Source organism: Gymnoscopelus braueri (assembly GCF_963280865.1).
Source record: "Gymnoscopelus braueri genome assembly, chromosome: 2".
NCBI classification, from domain to species: domain Eukaryota; kingdom Metazoa; phylum Chordata; class Actinopteri; order Myctophiformes; family Myctophidae; genus Gymnoscopelus; species Gymnoscopelus braueri.
The window spans coordinates 28,201,131-28,224,526 of NC_137604.1; the positions used below are offsets into that span (position 1 = coordinate 28,201,131).

Sequence of the window (23,396 nt, forward strand, 5' to 3'; positions counted from 1 at the left end):
GCTCCCCTTGGCACAAAACATGTTCAGATGGGGGGTTAGAGACAAATACATATTAGTTTGGGGGTCCATGACATGAAAATATTTGAGAACCACTGGATTTGTTTTATTTTATTTGTTTAAATGTGGAAGGCAACTTTATAGAAAAAGCAGCTTAAAGTTGCTTATAATAAGCAGACATGGCAACCCTGGTCATACACGTTTTGTCCATTGTTTAGTTAAAAGGTTTTGTCACATGATTACTTCCGCAACACGTGATTTTTATATTTTCAAACATCCTGGTTCAAGTAGACCGCTGACCCACCCAGTGAGAGAGCAGAGCAAACAGTGACTGTCTGGATGTACAGAGACATTATGAAATAAACTGTACAGTAGAAACAGTGACCGTACGTGATGCTCAGGATGACAAAGCAAGAAATGTATTTATTTCTCGCTGGGACAGCGCTACTGTTCCTTGGAAACTCAGTAAGTGAATGTTTTTTTTTAAATACCTTTAATCATCATCCCTTATTGACACTATTGCTGCTAGATCCGAGTCCTACCTAATGTAATGCAACAAAGGTAAGGTCAATCATCATCTCTGTAGACTAGCATTTCGTCTTGTAGTGTTATTATGTAAACATAATTGTGTTTTGAATTCGAGCTGACAATTTATCTGAACGTTTGTTAGACTTCCATTTGAAGGTTGGCAGGCAGGATCTGATGGCAAAAATTCTCGTTGTTAATGCATCAGGTGATGCTTTTGTCATAAAAAGTGGAACCTTTATAAACCTTTTGGTTATAACCATATTGTTTTTTTTTATGCTGTTCTGATCTAGCCCTAGAATGGCTGTGATATTACATACATTTCATGTGTGTGTATTTGAAATACATGAAATGTATGTACAGTAAGATCACAGACATTCTAGGGCTAGCCATAGAATGGCTGTGATATTACATACATTTCATGTGTGTGTATTTGGAATACATGAAATGTATGTAATATCACATACATTCTAGGGCAAAATAGACCAAGATTGGGTCAACATAGACCGAATGTTACACAAGGCTTTCTAAACACTGTTAAATTGTGCTTTGACTTCTCTGTTGGCCATCAGCTTGGAGCAGACCGTTCATTTAGTGTGGACTACGATAAAGACTGCTTTCGGAAAGATGGAGAAGAGTTTCGCTACATATCTGGAAGCATCCATTACAACAGGATCCTTAGAGCCTATTGGAAAGATCGGCTGCTCAAGACGTATATGGCTGGACTTAATGCCATTCAAGTGTATGTTTACCTCATATTGGCTAGCTTAATGAATACTTATTATCAGATACTGAATTGAGTTGTGTTCAATATTCATTGATGTCATATGTGCAAACTTGTCCCAGTACTTTTCTCAGTGAAGAGACCTATGATATTACCATGTTATTCCAGCCACTTTCATGCTACACTTGATGCAAGGATATAGACAATGTTGTTAATTTAGAACAATGCGTATACAGGTGTAGCCTGGGACCAGACAAATCTGCGAGTGCAAAAAAAAATGGCACTTGTCTGGCTACGCGAGGCTAATACAGGTGTGCCTTCACGTTACAACTAACTAACAAAGAAAACAGTGAGGGGGGTGCCCAACAAGCAAAGCAAAATACAAATGAAACTACTTGTAAAAGCTTCTGTCGAGGCATTCCGATACAGTCAGGATGTTGAGTCAGACACTTGACTTGAGTATATGTAAAATAGAAGAGTATTGCCTTATATCACGGGAGAAGTAGACATGAAACACAAAAATGGTCAAGTATAGTTCTCTGTCCAAGTAAGAGACTAGACCATAATTGAGGTGGAGGAACCTTACGTCATAGTCACAAGCTGTACTCGTCATAACAATAATTGTCAGGTGGTACTGGTCAACAAGGGCCATCTTGAGTCTACAAAATTCAGATTATCAGAACATATTATAAGACAAAGGTTGGATGACACTCTCAAGTCACATGCTAGTGAGACAGTCTAGTACACGTGATTGGAAAGACGGTAATAGCTTACCTAACAGTGAATAAAACAATTATTCCACACTTCCAATGGTGGACTAATCCGTGGAAAGAAAAGCTGGAGCACTGCTCTGACTTTTCATTCCACAAAAGAGTCTGGACTGGAAGTTTTGGGCTGATTCATAGAGCATAGATCTTATCTTATATCAAAGTTGCCAAATACGTTAAGAATTTCATTTTCAATGACATTCCTTAAGCAGCGATTCAACTAAACAAAGTGAAGTTTCTTCATCCACATTTGCTCATTGTTCTCCATGAAGGTACATTCCCTGGAACTACCATGAACCTTCACCAGGCCAGTATAATTTCAGTGGAGACAGGGATGTTGAGTACTTCCTTCAACTGGCTCAAGACATTGGTTTACTGGTCATACTTAGACCTGGCCCCTACATATGTGGAGAGTGGGACATGGTAAGAGTCTTAATATGCATTCTTAAAGGAATTAAGTGTGTACAGTACATAAAGTGTTGAGGCTATGCAGTGGTGGGAAAAGTACTCAAATGTTTACCAAAAGTAAAAGTACTAAAATGTTTGAAAATAGCAGATCTACAAGCTCACAACGCGTCGCGATGCAACACGTTGTGAGCTTGTAGATCGGCTATTTTCAAATAGCCTAGGTATAAAATAGGGCTAAAGTGGATACGGTATGTTTTATAATGTAATAATTGATATCTGCAAAGTAACTAGTAACTAAAGTTTTCAAATAATTGTAGTGGAGTAAAAGTACAATATTTGCCTCTGAGATGTAGTGGAGTAGAAGTAAAAGTATTGGAAATTGGAAATACTCAAGTAAAGTACAAATACCTCAAAAAGTACAGTACTTAAGTAAATGTACTTAGTTACTTTCCACCACTGAGGCTATGCCTCAACTGCAAACATCACCATCTGTTTTTTTCAACTGTGGAGAATTTTACAACTAGTAATTTGCTGATATAAAAAAACGTTTTACACATGCTGTGTGTATGGATATTGTTGTCTTTTAGGGTGGCCTACCTGCCTGGCTACTTAACAAGAAAGACATTGTGCTGCGGTCATCAGACCCAGGTGTGTAATGGATGAGTGTGAAATCATAAACAGCAAGGTATGCAAAATATGGCTTTGTGTGTGCTGTCATGTTTTTACAAATGTCTTGTCATGCTGTACAGATTACATTGCTGCAGTTGATAAGTGGATGGGGAAGATACTGCCCATGATTAAGCCTTTTCTCTATCAGAATGGTGGGCCTATCATCACCGTACAGGTATCATCGCTGTACCCTTTTCTTCTTATCACTAACTGGGTCATTATGGTACCTTAAAGGAGCACATCACCCATTTTCAACCTCATCTTCATATAATTGGTCCTCACTTATGCTCATTATAAGAAGGCACAGTTTCCATTTACTCTCTGTGTCTCTTTGGTGAGCTATGGACAGTTCAGAAACCTACCTACCAATGACATCATTGATGGGGATTCCAAGATAATAGAAACTAAACACTTTCTCTTACTGGATAGTTATTAGTTAACATGCTGAAATAGAAGCCATTGTTCTTGCATTAATACAAAATTAAATTTAAAAGTTTAAAATCCTGTTTGCAATGACAAAACCTGCTTACCGAAAAACCTGTCACTGGTACGCAGGTTTCTGAACTGTCCACAGCCATCCTCTGAGACACAGACCGAATAGAGAGAAATGAGCATTAGTGAGGACCAATTACATGAAGATAGGTTGAAAATGGGTGAAGTGGTCCTTCAATTCTTTATTCATACACTGCCGTACAACGAAGTATCAGGCTTAATACGAAACAACTCCTCTCTCACCATGTTTCTGCCTCTGATACTTAAGGTGGAGAATGAATATGGCAGCTACTTTGCTTGTGACTACAATTACATGCGTCACCTAGCCAGTCTGTTCCGCTCTCACCTGGGGAAGGAGGTGGTGCTGTTCACTACAGATGGGGCTGGGCTGAGCTACCTCAAATGTGGTGCCATTCAAGGTCTCTATGCTACCGTCGATTTTGGGCCAGGTAAGTCTGAGTTGCAGATTTATTTTTTCCTTTTCTTTAAAAAACAAACAAAAAGATAATTTCAGGTATTTAATTGTAGCATTTAGTCTGATAACCCCCCCCCCCCCTCACTTCTACTTGATTCATTATAATATGCAGTAAAGATTACACTTCTGCACTTAACCACTAAGTCTCTACTTATGACAAATAGGGAAAATACAAAATAGTTTATGTCCAACATTGTGAGCTCACTTTGTAGATCTGTTTTGCTATTTGACAATGTGACATTTGACCATGTATGACAACTTTTGACAATATAATGCCCAAAATAGAGGTTGACATTTGTTTTTGTCACGCAGAGCAGTAGAATATTGTATGTCACGCAGAGTTGTCTTCATTGTTAGGGGTGGAACATTTTACTAAATAATCCTCTGGCATGGCTGGATTTGCAAAGGAAGCAAAAAGCAGAGTGAAGATGTGAAAAGTGAAACATGGAACACATTATATTGTCTTCAAGGTTTTGTGAGATGACTTGTTCAACGTCTTGGTTGGTGTACCATGGTGCCTCACACTACATTATTAGTCAGAATGAGGGCATATGCAAGTTTTTGTTTGCATTGTTAGTCTTTGTGTGCATTGAGTCTGTCTTTTGTGCATACAAGGGGGAAACGTTACTGCTGCATTTGAGCCACAGAGACATGTTGAACCTCATGGGCCTTTGGTAAGCAACACATATTGTCTTCGCTTGTGTTGACACAATTACTACATCTTCAGTCAGACCTTGACAATTTTGCGTCCTTGTATTACAGGTCAACTCTGAATTCTACACTGGTTGGCTAGATCACTGGGGCGAACACCATTCTGTGGTATCCTCCACCATAGTGGCAAAGTCTCTCAATGAAATCCTGGCTCTAGGTGCAAATGTTAACATGTGAGTGGAAAGAGTCTCTAAGAGTGACACACTACTGTTAAATCAAAGCAAAGCAAATCACAATTATTAAAAACACATTTAAAAACATCTCCCGTTGAACCAAATTGCTGTACAGAACAATATAAGCGAGACATAATGTACAGAGGCACAAATGGACAAATAGTAATAAAAAACACATAAACCATTATTGAAAAACAAACTTCAACCATCAAAGGCTTGTGAATAAAAGAGAATCTTGGGCTTGGACTTAAAAGGTTCAACGGAGGGGGCAGATAGCGAGGGGAATGCTGTTCCACAGTTTAGGGGCTGCGACAGCAAAGGAACGGTCACCCCTGAGCTTGAGTTTCGTTCTCGGGACAATTTAGAGCTTTATAAACAAATACAGCAATCTTACAATTGATTCTACACCGTACTGGCAGCCAGTTGAGAGAGGCCAGGATAGGGGTAATAGGTAATATCGTCCCTCTTCCTGGTACCAGTTAGGAGCCTGGCCGCTGTGTTTTGGACCATTTGTGGGCAGGATATGAATGACTGGCTATTCCCAGTGTATAGGGAATTGCAGTAATCCAAACGGGATGATATGAGGGCATGGATGACTACTTCAAGGTCTTGGACAGAGAGAAATGACTTGATTTTGTGAATGGAGCGAAGTTGGAAACATTGCTTTTCAAAGAGCACGCCTAGGTTTTTGACATGGGGCTTCATAAAGGGTGTACAGGTTGCCAAGATTGTTCAAATTTCTTTTTTAAATACCACAAAAATAATGTGAGATATTTAGGTATGTAGGGCACAATGTTTAGGTTATACAACATTTGCTTCCCTACCAACTGTTTAATGGAAAGGGAAACTAAATAGATGTAACTGTGTGTAAACAACAAAAAAAAGAATCCTGATGCAAAAAGCTCATCTCTTGTTTCTATGCTCTGTAAGTAATGGGCATTTCTACTCTCTTATGATTATGATATGCTAATCATATAACAATCTACCCTCAGGTACATGTTCATTGGAGGAACAAATTTTGCATACTGGAATGGTAAGTGCCATTTCACAACTTGGTTTCAGAAGATGACACTTTTGTATTTGAGAAAGTCATTTTTGGCAGTCGTATACCTATCATCATGACCAAGGCAGTATTTTCACTGTCTATTTGTTTGTTGTTATTCTCAGGTGCCAATACGGCATATGCCCCTCAGCCTACCAGCTATGACTATGATGCCCCTCTTACAGAAGCCGGAGACCTCACAGAGAAGTACTTTGCCATTCGAGATGTGATCAAAATGGTATGCAAAGTGATGTCATTTTACGTTATCCGTTACCGTTGCAGTAGAGGGAATAGAAAATAATTTGAATTAACTAGAAAATGCTCCCAGTAGAGGACAGACCTCTGCAAAAGAAGCAGCTTTTGCAGAAAATGTTGCAGTAGCACACCACCTTTTAGGAAAACATACATTTTCATAACATTTCATCATGGTTTAAAATAGAAAGCTGTATATTAGAGTATTGTATTTATTTATTTATTATGGGAAAATTGCAGACTAATGTAATTATCAGCCAAGTCCGATGACTCCAATTGGTGGTTACATGAATCCATTCTGAGGTTTTGTGATGGGCCATGCCCACACATTTTGGCCAATCAGTGTGAAAAGTTAATCAGTTCTTGCTTGCCCCATGACCAACCTAACCTTTACTGAAGGTTTTATAGTGTTCTGGATATGCTCCTTTGTGTGATAGGCCATACCCCCTTTTTGTAAATGTTTCCATATGAAAAGTGAATCAGTTCATCCTTGACCTACAACCAACCTGTCCACAGATTTTGTGTAAATCTGTTCATACCCCTTTTGAGATATATTGCTACTGATGTAGTAATTATTGTTGAGCTGACATACAGTAACCTGGAAGAACTATTTTATATTACTTCAACAGTATAAGAAGATACCAGAGGGACCCCCGCCTCCTACTTCTCCAAAGTATGCATACGGAGTTGTTAAAATGAAGAAGGTTGGAGTTTATTTGAAGTTATGCCTCCCTAATGTCCCCTAAGTTCAGAAATTAAACTTTGGTACCCTCAAATATTATATTGCAATTCACTTCTTGGAAAGGGGAGGGTATGACATGATATAAAGACATACAGTAGTATAATGAAATACATAAATTGCATTTGCCATTGCAGCTCCAGACATTAACAGATGCCTTAGAAATACTGTCCTTTTCCGGACCTGTTACAAACATGTACCCTCTGACCTTCACTGAATTGAACCAGGTAACCCTCTGCTGTGATTTTCGTATTAGATTATGAAATACTAACTACATTTTTTGTCAGATTTGGTAGTGTAAGTGTTGGTAACATCATGGTATTATTAAATAGGATATGTTTTATTCTGTTATTCAGATCGTATTTTATCGTATAGGTTTATAGTTTATATTATGATATATTTTCCCTCTCACCTGCAGGCCTTTGGGTTTATGCTCTACAGGACCAAGCTACCTGTTAATTGCATTAAACCAACTCCTCTGTCTTCTCCACTGAATGGTGTCCATGATAGGGCATACGTGTCCGTGGATGGGGTGAGTCTTCTGCTATCCAAACGTTCTGTGATTTGTTAGAATATATATGCACAGATTTATTTAGTTAGTTTTATGCACTACTGCTCAGTCACAGTTATTAATGTACTTCCCTAATGGTTAAAATACATTTTCTAAGGGGTATGTTTGGTGGCGGTGCTGGCCAACAGTCAAATTATTTCAGGGATGAATCACAAATGTTCCATCATGAGACTCATGACTCTTCTCTTTTGTTCCAAAGGTGGCAATGGGGATACTTGAAAGAAACAAAGTGTTAAGTATCAATGTGACCGGGAAAGCTGGAAGTCATGTTGACATACTGGTGGAGAATATGGGCCGAATCAACTATGGGAAGGAAATCAATGACTTCAAGGTTATTTTCATGTATATTTCAAGGCTACCATACATAATGTACTGTACAATAGACAATCACAGTTGTCTGTATAAAAACCTGAGGCACTAACATCTTATTATGTTTTAATAATGTTTTATTTTTTAATTTATTTTCTTTATTGTGAAGTAAAAAACGTTTAGGTTCAAGGTGCTTTATTGACACATGCACAAACAATACAGCTGGTAGCAACATTTTAGGCAGGCAGTGAATTATTGTACTCAGTGTGTGTGTAACTATACATATAAATAAATAGTGCAAATAAATAAAGTGTCTGCAGTCATGGCCGTATGAGGCCCATTTATACTATGTCTTAAATTGTAACAATTTTAGACATTTACAGTTACTAATATATTTGTTCTTGTGACACTATCCTGCTTTGCCTCACAGGGCTTAGTGTCCAACCTGACACTGGGGCCTGATGTGCTCACTAGCTGGACTATGTACAGTCTCAGTATTGATGAGGCTGTCAGTGAGGGGCTCCTTGGGGAAACTGAGCCCTCAGCAAGAGATGCACCTCAGCCTTCCAACCAGTCTCTTCCAACCTTCTACGGGGGCAGCTTCATCATTCCCGACGGCATTCCAGACCTGCCCCAGGACACCTATATCAAGTTCCCATCCTGGAGGAAGGCATGTGTCTCTTATAAAATATGTTCTAATACTTAATACCATATTACTGTACATTAACCATTTACTGAGGCAAACAAATGACCCACACTAGCCTACAGCAGGGCGCAGGTTATATTTTTGTAAATTGTGTTTAGCCATCAGGTAGGATATGGTTCACATTGTGAACATTGAATTGTGTGGTGTTCTTGTGTTCATCCAGTTGTCTTTACTTAAGCTCAGGAATGTAATGTAGATATAGTAGATCTAATGTAGACCATTTAGGGATTTACGGCTGCCATAGCTGGGAAACTGAGCTTTCGGCACAGCTTGAAATGCCAATATTGGCTTAAAACAAAATCCTGGCTAAGTGGCTATGTGTCGAAGTGTCCCTGAGCAAAACACTCAGCCCCTAACTGCTCCCCCTGAGCACTCATAACCATCTCAGCAGCCATCACCTGGGTGAAGCTGATACTGAATTTCCCCCACAGAACTGCAAAGGTCTCCCTTCCCTTCAGATTGAAATTCCTTACTTAAGCAGGCTATACCCTTCTATGGGTGAATGTAATGCACATTGAAATGCAGACCATTTATCATAGACAAGTAAGACACATTCTGCCTGCCAGGGGGCACCACTGCTTGGCTCTCCCCAATAGTGAGCACCAAACTACAACCCACTACCACAGTACTTTTTTGTGGTTAGGTCCATTTCACCAAAACAAAGCAATATCCCCAGTATGAGAGGTGCTTATTCTGTCTTTAGTGACTTTTCTTTTCCTTTTTTCCTTTTTCCAGGGACAGGTTTGGATCAATGGTTTCAACTTGGGACGTTACTGGCCCAGCCGAGGCCCTCAGGTGACTCTTTATGTCCCTGCCAGCATCCTCAGCACAGCTGCACCCAACAATGTGACAGTCCTTGAGCTGGAAGGGGTCCTCTGTACTACAGGACCGTGCATGGTGGAGTTCACCAGCACTCCTATTCTGAATGCCACTGTAGTCAGTCACTTCAAACAGAGGGAGCAGTTTGATAAAAGTGATTTATTGTGATAACTCGATTTCATACAATATTCACTGTAATCACTTAAAATAATCATGGGTGGCTCTACTTAACTCATTCAGTGCCAATGAAATAAAAAAATAATTGCGAACTGTGCCAGCAATTTTTCAATTTTCTTATACCTTTTTCAAGTAGTCACAGAATATTTACCTCCAGTATAATCGATCCCCTGATGGGTGCTAATCACATTCACATTTCACAATCACATTTCAAGCTGTGCCGAAATCTCAATGTGAACAGGCTGTAAGCCAAAGAATATATTTTTGTCTGAAAATTGCAGCAGGGAAATGTGTTGTTTGATAAAGTATGCTTTATTTTTGTATGATATTAAAACTTTGCTCTTATTCTGTTTTGGAAGTGCTAATATATTGCCATGAATTTGTTTACACGTAACTACTTTGATTGTGGTCTTTTTTTTATTAAATATGTAAATATTTGTTTTTAATGCCATACAATTGTAATTAAAATTGCCGATTTGATAAATCCTGTACTGTAGGGACTTATTTCACAAGCCCTTCAATTAAATGGTTATTCACTGAATCTTTCTCCTGTGTCTGTACTGCACATATAATATGAACCTCTGTCTTTACATATACAAAATCTACAAAAAGAAACCTGTTGGAAGTGTGTTGAGTATCGACAAATGCAGGGCTAGAAGTGTAACCTTTATCAGTGGATGATACACAACCAGTTTTTAGCATAGGAAATGTTCTCTGATACATTTGAAAGGAATGTTTCCTTAGTACATTGTAAAGCTTCAAATGTGTTTGGCCTGAACAATAATAATAAGGAGAATAAAATAAATAAAGAGACACTCAATGTGCTTTGACCAGGGGTCTACAAATTGGCCTTAATTACTCCCATCTTCAATGACAGTGACTACAGGTCCATTAGCATTCTCACTGTTCCAGTTTATGTCTCCATGTGTCACCATCTCAATGGATCTGGAAAGTGTTTTTTTTTCTTTCTTTTTTTTTTTTTTTTTCTTCTTCAAATTATCCATTGTGATCCAGTCTAGAGCCTGCCTTCTATATCCAGTAATTTGCGTGCACCACTATAGGCCCATTTCAAGACAATTACCCCATGTACCCCTTCAAATACCTGGCAAATACTGTATGTATTATTTATTATTACTATTTTTCCTATTCATTTTATATAAGTCGACTTCCTCATGTGAACATATAAAAGTTGGAGCAGTTCACACACTGTATCAGTAGGTGGCGTTAATACACCTGAAGTATTTTGCCAAACCCGGCTTTAACCATAGGGCTTTAACAAAGAAGAAGAAGAAGAAGAAAGGAGGAGCAGCTGTTGGGGGGAGGAAGCTTGAAGCAAAGAGGTAAATAAAACCTAATACATCGATGTATGTTATGTAGCTACGATTACAAAGGTTGAATATAACTTACACTGTTAAGATTAACGGTTCTGTTACTTGTTTAATAGCGTTGTTATGCTTCAGGTTTGACGTTAGGCAGAATTAGGTAGCATTAGCCAGATACTGTAGCTATAGCTGAGTGATGCTACACAGCTGTCTAGTGACGTTAACCGTGATATATATATATATACTGACCTCTATTTTCTGTTGTTTTGTCATTTTATGCAGGTTTGCATGAAGTGGAGCAACCTTGTGAAACGTTACACAAGGTTACACACACAGACAGTGGATGTGGTGCAGTGAAATGCAATGCAAAGCTGGGGATATGATTATGATATATTAAGTAATAACTTAATCAATCAATCAGTATGGCCACTTGCCTGCTGGTGCTTGGTGGCTGACCTTTGAACTGCTTTATTTTTTATTTTTACACAAGACAGCCTTAACCTCTTCACACACAAGTACCTCACTTTTCTCTGAAGACCAGCATCTCCCCATTTTATTTTATTTTGTATTCATATTTTATTACGGAATACTAAATACATTGGGACATCTCCCCATCATTTTAGTCTTCAAGTCAAGCAGCATCTATCATATGCACCATGGTGGATAACAGATACGCCACAGCTCTGGTCATTGGCTCAGTGCTCAGCCTCCTCGCCACAGTGTATCTGTCGGTTGCCGTGGGAACACAACACTGGTACCAGTACCGCAGTCTGCCAGCCAAGCGTGAGTCCAGCAACGCCTCCGAGCTCCGAGAGGAGTTCATCAATGGAGACTTTGATGAGAAGGCCTACAGTGACACCATGTTCCGTCTCAATGGCACCCTGGGACTGTGGTGGAGGTGTGTACATGTCCCGGCCCCGGGTCAGGGACACTGGTACAAACAGCCCGGTAAGAACCCATATATGGCATTGTGATATCACTAAAGGTTTATAAAAAAAATACACAAGATGATAGGATTTGTGATGAATTCATACTGAAATAATTTAACCCATTAAAACCGGGAAAGCATCTCTGTCATTTTAGATTTTAAGGTCCTTACACACCGGGGCGATTTTTTTCATGCGAATAATACGTTTTTTAAAAAACCTTTATAAAGTCAATGCAAGCTTCCACATCAGTTTCGCGGAGCGAAAAAAGCGTCTTTTAATTATTCGTCCTTATTTTGCGTATATTCGCATATTCGCCGGTGTGTAACCGATTTCAGTGTTGGCTATTCAAAAATAGCAGATATACTAGCTCACAGCACGTCACTTTGTGCCGTGCTGTGAGCGTGTACATCTGCTAATTTTGTTGTTTGAAAGTGTTAGAAACATTTTGAATAATTTTGATTTACGAAAAAGTTTGAGAACCACTGATTTAGAAGGCATTTGTAGAATTGGCCTCAGGTCTTAATTTAATGTCAGTTTGATGGTGTTTGCCCAGTTGCATTTAAGATCTCCCTCTTGCTGTCCCAGATCCTAAGATGGTGACCCAGTGTGTGAGCTTCACCCTGCCCCAGCAGTTTGTTTCTAAGTACAAGGATCCTGGCAACCATAACAGTGGAGAGGATCTACTGAGGACATGTGAGTTACAGTCTCCTCCCCAACCCATATTTAAAGTTTTTTACGAACCTTTGTTTAACCACTTAAACCCCACTTAAATATGGTTGAGCGGAGTCCCTCAGGGCTCTATACTGATGTCTTTTCTGTTATTGTGGAGAAAGCTTCCGCTGAAAATAGGCGATCGACAAGCTCACAGCGCGACGCAGCGCGTCGTGTTGTGAGCTTGTCGATCGGCTATTTTCAGCAAACGCTTTCCCCACAATACGGATGCTGGGCTGGGGTTTAAGTGGTTAATTTGTCAATTGTCAATGTAAATTACAATAATATTAATGGCTTTATTACATTTGACTGCCCGAAGAATGTATTATTCTTTCACCGTTCATTGGCTTATGTTTTTTTGTGCAGACTTGTGGAGGTGTCAGTTCCTCCTGCCCCTGGTGTCTCTTGCCTTGGTTTTCCTGAGTTGCCTTATTGGGGTGTGTGCCTGCCTGTGCCGCAGCATCACCCCCACCCTAGGTGTAGGAGTGCTACATCTCCTGGCAGGTAAGAGAAAGGAACACTTATTTTGTTCTACTTTTTAGTAAACAATGTTTCTCACCCACCTATTACCTTTATGCCCCAACTAGCCAAACGCATGGTTTACACAAATTTGTCATTTTCTAAGTTTTAACTGACTTTCAGCATTCTCCTTTCCCCCTTGCTTCTCCAGGCCTGTGCACTCTGGGTACTGTTTGCTGTTTCCTGGCAGGAATGGACCTGCTCCACCGGAACTCTGCACTGCCTGATGGGGTGGATGGGTCACTTGGCTGGTCTCTCTACTTGGCCCTGATCACGTCCCCGATGCAGATGATGGCGGCTGCTTTGTTCCTATGGGCAGCCCGCAGCCACCGCAAGAATTACACCCGCATGACTGCATACAGGGTTGCGTAAAACGCAACATATTGAGCCTCAACAAGATTCCTGTAAATGAACTACTCTTCAGAAGACTGTTTAGTGAGGTTTATTGCTCAGCAGACTTCTACAGGTTGGACAAAATTTTTACACCTCTACCAAACCACAAAATAATACAAGGTTGATCTTCTGGAACTACAGGCCACGTTAGTGCTGTTGAATGGGGAAGTCACAAACGTATAACTTCTCATTTACTTTCTGTTATATTTCACCCAGATTTCACAGCAGCCTTCATTAAACCTGAATAACATTTATTATGACCTTTTCTCGCAACATTCAATTCCGCTGGTTCCATTGTTTTTATGCTGGTTTGTAAAGCTTATGACTGCCTTTTTCTGTTGCCATCTAGTCTCACCATATTGTCCTTATTTGTGAATAGTTTAAACTTTAAAGATGTCATGAAATGGCTTTATTTTTGACTCTTTTGCCAAGCTTAGCTCAGAAACTGAGGCGTGTTTTGGCTTAACCAATCACAGTCTCATCCTGATGCGACTTTTAGGGACTTTTGACATAAGAATACACATAAATGGATTTAATTTTTGCATCTAATGATATGTTTGTCCTCATTATGACAACAAGTATGCTCTAAAAGTGTGGGGAAAACATTTTTCATTTCATTAGGTCTTTAAATAACAATGATTATTATTGCCACAAATTTTAAGTCAGCAGGGTTATTTGAGATAAATTGTGATGGCTTGCTCCATTAATGCATGACGATATTAGAACGGCCTATTTTCATAGGTTATGTGCATTTTCGTTGGTCTTTATGTGTATTGCAGAGGCTTTTTTTGTTATCTGTGGTAATTTTCACTTTTTATATATGGCATGTTTTGGCTGAATGTCATTCATTGAAATGTAACCACTCCTTTGCTGTTTTCATCCACATTTGTAGATGTTTATTTGAATGTAAAACATAATTTGTTGAATTTATACCACTCCAGAAAACCTGTGTTCTTTAAGATCCCATGTAAAATATAATGGCCTACATGTTTCAGCAACTTGTGTCAACTTGTTGTAACTTAGACTTAAACCAAATTACTTTTAAGTAACTCTGAATCTAATAGAAAAGTGATATTCACTCCAAACCAGATAGCACAACTTTATTTTTCTGGCAGTGCTCTATGGCTCTTTAATAATGGCTGCTCCATTGGCCTGCTGTTGATTACAGCATGACACTGATGTAAGCTTTCAAATAGCTGTTATTAATTCAGTTAATTATCTTGGTAATTGTTACCTGTGCCATAATCTACTGCCAGAATATGTAGATAGAATTTCACTGTCTTTCACATTCATTGAACATTTTTTTAAACATATTTATGAATAGTTCCATACCACCTTATTAATGTCATGCACACTACACCGACAATTTTTAGGTGTAGTCCATAGCTGAGGATCCCGTAGTCCATGGCAAAAATGCTAAAACTGTAAATTTGGAGAAAGGGAAACATCACCCGCGTCAATCCCTGCTTATGCCAATGGCCCATGTGCAACAGATCGATTGGTCATACCACTAAGTAGAAAAATGGATAAGGATAGACAAGAGTTTTATTCATCTTATAGTAAGATAGATCATAGGATGATGTGATGTTTGTTGCTTGTAGAAGTGAAGTTTGAAAACTGTCAGCCTTTTTGCACTTGGCCTGCCTCTTTACAGCTGCAGAGATTAAAATTTGTATACACAAATGTCCATAAACATGTTGGGTACAGTCAAATCCAGCATCTACAGATCTGGAACAGTTTAGACTGAGTTTAATTAAGGCCACTTAGGGGTTTGTTTGTTGACCCTTAGCTGAGCTGAAGGTCTCATCTAATCTGATAGTTTGGAACTGCCCTACACTGCCACAAGAGAACATTTATAAAAAAAGATGGCCTGACCCCCCTTTTTATATATATATATATACTGTATATATAGCAGCGGTTATTATGAGAGATTATTCACTTCTGCAGCTGGTATTAGAGTCTGTCTGGGGAAAATGTTTACATTGTCAAGCAGGCAGCAGCTTATTAGCATTTCTTCTGCCTTCTCTGTCCATCTGTTTGTACTTGACAAATATTACCTCACATTCAGAATGAATCACCGTGACCTTTTAGGTACCCAAGTGGTGTGGAAGGTACAGTAAGTTCATAGTTCAAACCTCAAGTTTATTTCAAATTACAAAATAAGTCACAACAGCAGGAACAAAATGTACTGTATACCCACAAGTGTTAATTGACCACCATTTCATACTTTGTCCTACGATGGTGTTGTACAATGGTGTTATGCAGAGAAAATAGATTATCTACAAGCTCACATGATGTCGCGATGTGACATGGTTGTGACCTTGCAGATTGCTATTTGTAAAATAAGATCTGAAAAAAATAACTTCAGTTGCTCAACCAAGATATTTGTAAAATAAGATCTGAAAAAAATAACTTCAGTTGCTCAACCAAGATATTGGCTGCACTGTTTAAACTACTGTAACACTGACAGTGTGTGGCAGTGAAATATGACATTAACAGTATTTAAGTCTGTAAACAATTATGTTAGTGAACTGTGTAATGTGTTAGCAGACCTGTCAAATACATTTATTTTGTCATGTAAGTTCCCTATTTTTATTATTCTATTTATGCCACATTTAAATTTGTGTGGCCAAATAACCTATGCATTTGGCTTTTAATGGTACAAATTGTACAATGTCATGTGACCTTGGTAGGAAATTATGACAATGATTTAAGATATTGCAAAAGCAGCATTTTCCGGCAGTGTTTTAGCTCATATTGGCTGTCATATTATATCTTTTCCTGCTCCAGAATACACGTTTAGTTGCTGTTGTATATTATTAGATGCCTAATGTTTATTCACTTAGTGGCTGTTGACAATATTTATGTATCCTAAGGCACACTGTTCATATTGTTTCTCTATTAATAAATGTGACTTTTGCATTTATTTTTCTGTCTTGGAAAAGCCTGAAGTGTCAGTCAGATTCAAGGTAAGCTACAGTATATGTACTGTAGTTACAGTATATTCACTTCGATACAGTCAATCTCACCTGTATTTACCACCTTGACAACTGTACCATCATTGTCCAATCTACTGGAATGTATTCACATTTTTGCTGATAAAGATCCAAGTTGGATCAAAACACTAAAGTGCGGAGACTCGTGCCATTTTGCTTTCATTTCCATGTAGCCAGTCAGTCAACCATGCATGTGCATATCAGAATAAAGGTACACCACACCAGAAGGAATTAAAATGTATTTACTATAAATTATAGTTGTAATTATTACATAAATATGACCTAATAACCCATTAGTATAGTTCTGGTTAATAGTATAAAATGTATCTAAAATATATTATTATTGAAGTTCATTGTTTCAATATAAACTTTCTCTCTCATGGTTCTTCACGCTTCTACTCCAATCAATCCTTCTTCACACTTATGGCTGGTATGGTTAGAGTTTTCTTTTTAGCAAGATGGAATGCAATTTTCTTCTCATAGTATGCACACTCATTCACAAAGAAGGGATAGAGTGGTTCATCCCCCTCATACGGAAGTGTCTCTCCAGAGAATGACAGAAAGGTGGGGTCACCAGGACGCAGAAGGCTGAAATCTCTATCCTATAGAAGCAAAGTGACAAGGTAAGATAAAGTGTGCAGGTGAATTGCAAATAAACAAATTCACATGCACATGTAAATTCAAATTCACAGATAAAAATTACAAAAAACAGTTTTTCATTATTTTGACTTTGTTTTAGGTCAGTGCCGAGAGACAGAAAAACAAGGACAGAGAGAGGAGAGACATGAGACAAGATGGGAGTCGGATTCAAACCCAGGTTTTCGTGTTCACAAGGAGTGGTCCGTACACTAACTGGCTGAAACACCAGGTGCCCCCTGTTACAATTTTTAACAGCCTTAAGTGTACCAAGTGTATGCATCTCACCTTGTAGTTCCAATATGATGGACAATATTGAAATGTGCTTGTTGTACCTGTAGACTGGGGTGTATGGCACCAGTCATTTCATGTGTCTCCGGGTCTCTTGGGTAGTCTATGCTCTTCACGAAAATGTACGCTTCCACTTCACCGCCTTCAAAGGTGCTGCCTATGGAATGATGGGAAAGATATTAAACTAGAAAAAATGCTCCTCGGAGCACAGGTCTCCGCCAGGTCAAGTAGGTTATTGTGGCCACCTGGTGGCGCTATAATAGGCCAATGTGAAAAGGGTGCCATTTCTTCCTCGGGCTAGTGGGAATGTACATGCATTCATGATTTGAGGCATTGTTTTGGTAAATTAGACCTGCTGGTGGCGCTATAATAGGCCAATGTGAAAAGGGTGGCATTTCTTCCTCGGCCTAGTGGAAATGTGCGTGCAAGTTTTCACGGAAATCGTACGCTGTTCATGATTTGAGACATTTTGTTCAAAACGGACCAATCCTGCAAACTTTGGAAGCCAACCTTAGCCAATGAGGATGGAATATGAAATATAGGACAGATCCGTCTTGATCACATAGAGATACTGTGTACCGATTTGCGTGATGTTTGGATAAAATCTGTAGGAGTAAATGGGTTTTGCACAAATCGGACTCCTGGTGGCGCTATAACAGGCCCATGTGAAAAATTTGGGGCAGAGGTTCTGAATTGGCATCCAGGGAGTGTGTGTGCACAGTTTCGCAGCGACCGGGCCAACGGTGCCGGAGATTAGCTGCTAACACACAGACAGGACAGGACACACGGACGGACACACGGACGGACACACGGACGGACGGACAGGGGGTAAAACATACTCTCTCGCCATGCCTTTCGGCCTGGCGGAGACAATGACTAGAATGGACTACATTTCTGGGGTTAAACATGTTAATCTTGACAGCGACTGGAAGTTGTTACTTTACCTGAGTTGAAACTCTGAATCCAAATTAATATCTGATCAACTGCCTCTTTCATCAAGTTAAAGATATCTGCTCTGACCACTCCATTGGGTTGTGGTCCTATCTCTATTGCTGTGGAGAAGAGGAGATACAATTCTTATACCAATGTTTGTCACAAATTCAGAGGTGGTACACACACACACACACACACACACACACACACACACACACACACACACACACACACACACACACACACACACACACACACACACACACACACACACACACACACACACACACACACACACACACACACACACAGTAATTATATAATTATACAGACTCACACACAAGCACTTACAGAGGCCATGTTTGCCCAGTGAATCTTGAGAATAAGCCTCAGAAGAGGGCAATTCCATAACGATTGACCTCACGGGTGTAGAGGTTATCTTGCACTGAAAACACCACAAGGAACGTATTTACCCGCAACATGATGTATTAATGTTACATATTTAAATAGTGTATTAAAGCCATTTTATAAGTAAACACAGCTTTTGTTTAAGCTATTGTGCATGCACATACAATGGAATTATTTGATTGAGAACGCGAGTGATCAGCTCCAGGTTTAAAGAATTCCATAGTTCCGAATGGGCACATGTTTCAAAACGGGCACGCCCTAGCTGACCTCTAAGATGAAATGCTGGAAACCACAAAGTTCTCACCTGGATGTATTTAAAGATATGCAGGAAGACCCAGTCAAAGTGATAGCCAATGAGGGTCAGGCCCATATTGGCTGTGGTGTTGTGGAGATCACAAACCAGATCCATGGCTTCTTGGCTGCCTTTGGGACCAAGCTGAATATTCAGTTCCTGGGCTCGACTAACCTCATAAGGGGTGGCATCTGTTATAGGTGCACTGGTGGACAAAAGATATGTTATTGTTTACTTGGTTAAAATACATTATTTAATACAGAACTAACAGTTCTCAAATGGGTTCTTAATGAGTTAGTTGACCCTAGACCCAAAATATTTTTTTTTATTTACTGCTCGGCACAATCTAGCTTCTGTTATTAATTAAATCTCTCAAATACTGAGCTCAAAGCCTGCTTTTTGGCAGGGGTTCTCAGCAAACCTTTATTCCAGTTGGCAACATTAAATCACATTTTATGGTTTAAGCCCTTTTCTGTTCACCTGAGTATGGCGTCTGTAAAACAACGGTTGATGTCTGTTTCTGTGTATCTTCTGCAAGTTTCCACAGCCCGTGGGTTTGACATGACTGTGGTTATAGAGACTGATCCAACTTGATCTACCTGCTGTCTCTGCATTTCTCTCACTAGGTGCACACCGGACATCTCATTTCCATGTGTGCCACCACAAATGGCAATGCGAGACAATGCAGGGAGGGACACATGCTCCATCTGTGGGCAAGAAAAAAAAAACTGCCAGATTAGTTTATAATTTCCTCCTTCTATGTTCTAATATTTTAAATTCAAATTAATATTCACTATTAGAATATTTGCAAAACACAGAGAGAGAAAGAAAGAGACAAAGAGCCTTTTCAGAAATGCCTTAGATTTCATGAATCAATGGGAGTCAAGGCTTGACTCAATGTGATGAAGCAATCAACAAGTATAGGTTTGATTTATTGACATAAATGGTGGGGTAGAATTCAAGGAGGGAGATACATTGTTCAGCACTTCAGCTGTAATGGTAGCCTACTGTCTTGTCATTGGTATGTGGCAGGGTTACTCAGCTGTAATTGTATATAGCCTACTGTCTTGTTGTCATTAATATGTGGCAGGGTTACACAGCTGTAATGGTAGCCTTCTGTCTTGTCATTGGTATGTGGCAGGGTTACTCAGCTGTAATTGTATATAGCCTACTGTCTTGTCATTAATATGTGTCAGGGTTACACAGCTGTAATGGTAGCCTTCTGAAATGGAACTAAACTCATGAAATGGAACTAAATTTGGTCAGGAGGATTACCTTTCTTTACATCTCATTATACAGCTAGTTTACACATTGGAGACGACTCCAACCCATTGGTCATCATCATTGCATTATGTATAATTATCCTATCAGTTTAGCCTATATAATTAACACCTTCTTTCATACTGTACCTGCATGTTAACCACTCACAATTGTATTTATACAGTATACCTCCCCTGCCTGACCTCTATTTTGCTGCCATTCTAACATGTTGCTGCTACAGTTATTCAGTGTCTTATTTCAACTTGTACCAACGCCTCAGTGAGTCAATGATTTCTCGGCTTGAAAGCCTGATCTGGGAAAGATGGGGTTTAACTTCAATGATCTTGGCCATGTTTATCAAGAGCCGTTCAGAGGCCAAAGGCCATTCTGGCTAACAGTCAACACCCTCTTCATGTGGAGTCTTGCCATCAGGGAGGCGGTATATGTTTCCTAGGAGGACTAAATCAAACAGATATCCGAGATCACTTGTTCCCCAAGTTCTTGGGATTTTGAACAAGCTGTAGGCCTGTTGCTATTGCATACACTAACAACAGAACTGATGGACTCAAATTGCTTTTATATCTCATTGAAACTTTATTATAATGCTATCTACTATATGCTATATTTATTTATGAATTCTGTTTGCAAACCAATTTCCCCACAGGGGAAAAAAGACAGAATCAGATTTCACAACAGGTAGGATAACCTACTGTACATACTGTACATACTGTAGGCTATACTCACCTGGGGGGTTCTATGCACGAATGAGGGATGAAGTTATTGCTTAATTTTAATTGAATTATATTCATAAATAAAGCTTTTTGTTCCAATTCTGTAATACCAGTCTCACCTGGTTTACTGTAATGTTACTGAGGTAAGTCAGTGTAATTCTGAGATCAGTATGGCTAATGGCGACCATGCAGACATACCTTGGTCATTTGTTCTCATGTTTTTGTTACTTAATACTTACAGTACAGGCTTGTTGCCAGACCCAAGGGGTCGGGCTTACATGAGGCTTTGTACCTGTTTCATCCATACATGGGCATGGTCACTTTGTCCTCCGGCCCCAGCTAAAAAAGTCTGTCCCCCTTTCGTCCATACATGGGCATAGAGACACAGGCTGACACGTCAAGTGAAGTCCGGCTTAGCCGTGACGTAGTGCTCTGATCTTATAAAGTACTTATTCTGGGTCTGGCAGAACCAGGTCTCCTGGTCTTGTTTTTCTTGACCACAATGTTAAAAATGTAATTTAGATAGTATGTTATTTAGGCAGATGCCTAGGTTAATTGTTTACCTGGTATCCTTTATAGTTTCAATGTACAGATAATTTTTTTATAGTATGTTGTTTAGACTGATGCAAGGTTCTTAGTTTACCTGTGATCCTTGTTTACTGAGGTATTACATTGTCTCTCTGCATTTGATGTATGTGCTTACCTTGCTTATTGTAAGTTGCTCTGGATAAGAGCGTCCGCTAAATACCTAAATTGTAAATTGTAATAATTCTTCATAGAATAAACACTGTTTTGGTGAGAGCCGACAACATTTATGTAGCATGGCAGAGTTTTCTAAACACCAGCTATAGTCACTGAATCTGGGAAAAATAAATAATATGTGACAGGCTCCATGCCTATTATTTTTAGGCAATCAACAGTACCGAGATTACGTGATCAGTACGTGATTGATGACACACTGAAAATGATAAACGTTAACACAAACATCTTATTGATTCATGAATCTGTCATGTCAACATGACATACAGACTGACTTCTTCACATCATGCACATGTTTCAAACATTGAACATTGAACATTGTCAAATGGCCAGCACCACACATCAGCATAAAAAGCTGTCCTTTCAGTCCAGGTCAATAAGACCTTTGACCTCCCACTCCACTCTCTGCTATAGTCTGCAAAACATCTGGTTTCATTATGTCAAAATGGCAGTGGGGGAAGAAGTAGTCAAATGTTTTACTTACGTAACAGTAGTACACTGCAGAAATAGTCTGTTACAAGATTTACTTGAGTAAAAGTAATGGAATCAAAATGTACTTAAAGTATCTTCCATTTCATGTTTTCAAAATGTATAAAATCATTTGAAAATAGCCGAAGTCTAAATAGGGTTGAAGTGGTTAATGTTAATGTTTGTTTTGTAATAATATTTAAAATCTACAAAGTAGGCTAACTAGTAACTAAAGTTGTCCAATAATTGTAGTGGAGTGAAAGCACTATATTTGCCTCTGAGGTGCACGTGGAGTAGAAGTAAAAGTATTGAACATTGGAAACATTTTCACCACTGCAAAACAGCACATAGCCTAGTCCTGGGATGTTCTGAGGGGAAAAGGTAGGCTGCGTAGTGTTTTTCAGCTCAGAGTCATGACCACATTGAAATGGCACCAAAAGAAAAAGTACAGCAGCAGCACATGAGAGGATGCTTTCCAAGATATTGCATGGACTGGAGCAGCTAGATTTGCAATGGTAGAGAACACAGCAGGACACAGGGACAATTGAATTCCCTACCTTCTACAGAATCTGGTAAAGTTCAAGAAAATACATTTAAGGCTAGATGTCAGGGAGTTGTCTTACCTTTTGAGTCAATAGTTGTTCCTTGATCAGCTTTCACTGAATGTATAGCATACAAAACATTCAGCAACCTTTGAACTTAGAGTTAACTCCTTTTAAAATAACCATGCATTAAAATGTAGAGTTTCACAATGTGTATACACAGTTAATCAGGCACTCCACCGATTACTTTGAAGCCAGAAGCACTGAAACATACAAACACACACAACCAGCTTGGTGTTTGACATTGTAAAGTGAAACCAGTTCTTAGACCACACCCACACACTGACTCTTAAATTCCAGTGTCTGTCATTTATTTATTTTTTGCTCTGGTCTTTTATGGTACAGTACCTCCCCCATTTGCATGTTTAGAGTACTTCTTCCAGCTGTATCAGCAAAGGAAATGCTGAGTTACTCCACGGACATGGGAGAGAGTGAGAAAAATAAAAGTAATAAAAGTAAAATAGTTAGAAAGGCTTAGAAAAATAACAAGAAAAAAGGTGCAATAAATTGAGAAAGACTAAGTTAAAATACTCTTTATTGTAGAAGAACAATCTTAAAAGACAGTTTCAGATGAATCTCTAGTCTTACTA

At 39.1% G+C, this 23,396-nt stretch overlaps 3 protein-coding genes across 3 annotated transcripts; 2 read left to right on the top strand and 1 right to left on the bottom strand.

Annotated features, from left to right (window-relative positions):
- The first annotated feature begins 281 nt into the window (after positions 1-281).
- On the top strand, positions 282-10,097 carry glb1 (galactosidase, beta 1). Its single transcript, XM_080419489.1, has 16 exons — positions 282-462; positions 1,095-1,264; positions 2,286-2,436; positions 3,009-3,069; positions 3,171-3,265; positions 3,851-4,031; positions 4,673-4,731; positions 4,820-4,941; positions 5,934-5,974; positions 6,109-6,221; positions 6,865-6,939; positions 7,112-7,201; positions 7,393-7,506; positions 7,745-7,876; positions 8,285-8,524; positions 9,296-10,097. The coding sequence occupies exons 1-16, from the start codon at positions 391-393 to the stop codon at positions 9,545-9,547; spliced, it is 1,968 nt and encodes a 655-aa protein (XP_080275615.1). The 5' UTR covers positions 282-390; the 3' UTR covers positions 9,548-10,097.
- A 743-nt stretch (positions 10,098-10,840) lies between these two features.
- cldnd1b (claudin domain containing 1b) lies at positions 10,841-14,459 on the top strand. The gene is made up of 5 exons (XM_080412940.1): positions 10,841-10,896; positions 11,161-11,826; positions 12,393-12,500; positions 12,885-13,022; positions 13,189-14,459. The coding sequence occupies exons 2-5, from the start codon at positions 11,535-11,537 to the stop codon at positions 13,407-13,409; spliced, it is 759 nt and encodes a 252-aa protein (XP_080269066.1). The 5' UTR covers positions 10,841-10,896; positions 11,161-11,534; the 3' UTR covers positions 13,410-14,459.
- Positions 14,022-23,045, bottom strand: acy3.2 (aspartoacylase (aminocyclase) 3, tandem duplicate 2). Its single transcript, XM_080412928.1, has 7 exons — positions 22,828-23,045; positions 19,467-19,693; positions 18,999-19,191; positions 18,638-18,731; positions 18,298-18,405; positions 17,398-17,510; positions 14,022-17,028 (listed from the first exon to the last, which is right to left on the bottom strand). Exons 2-7 carry the CDS (start codon positions 19,691-19,693, stop codon positions 16,831-16,833), a joined length of 933 nt encoding a protein of 310 aa, XP_080269054.1. The 5' UTR covers positions 22,828-23,045; the 3' UTR covers positions 14,022-16,830.
- Between the last annotated feature and the right edge of the window lie 351 nt (positions 23,046-23,396).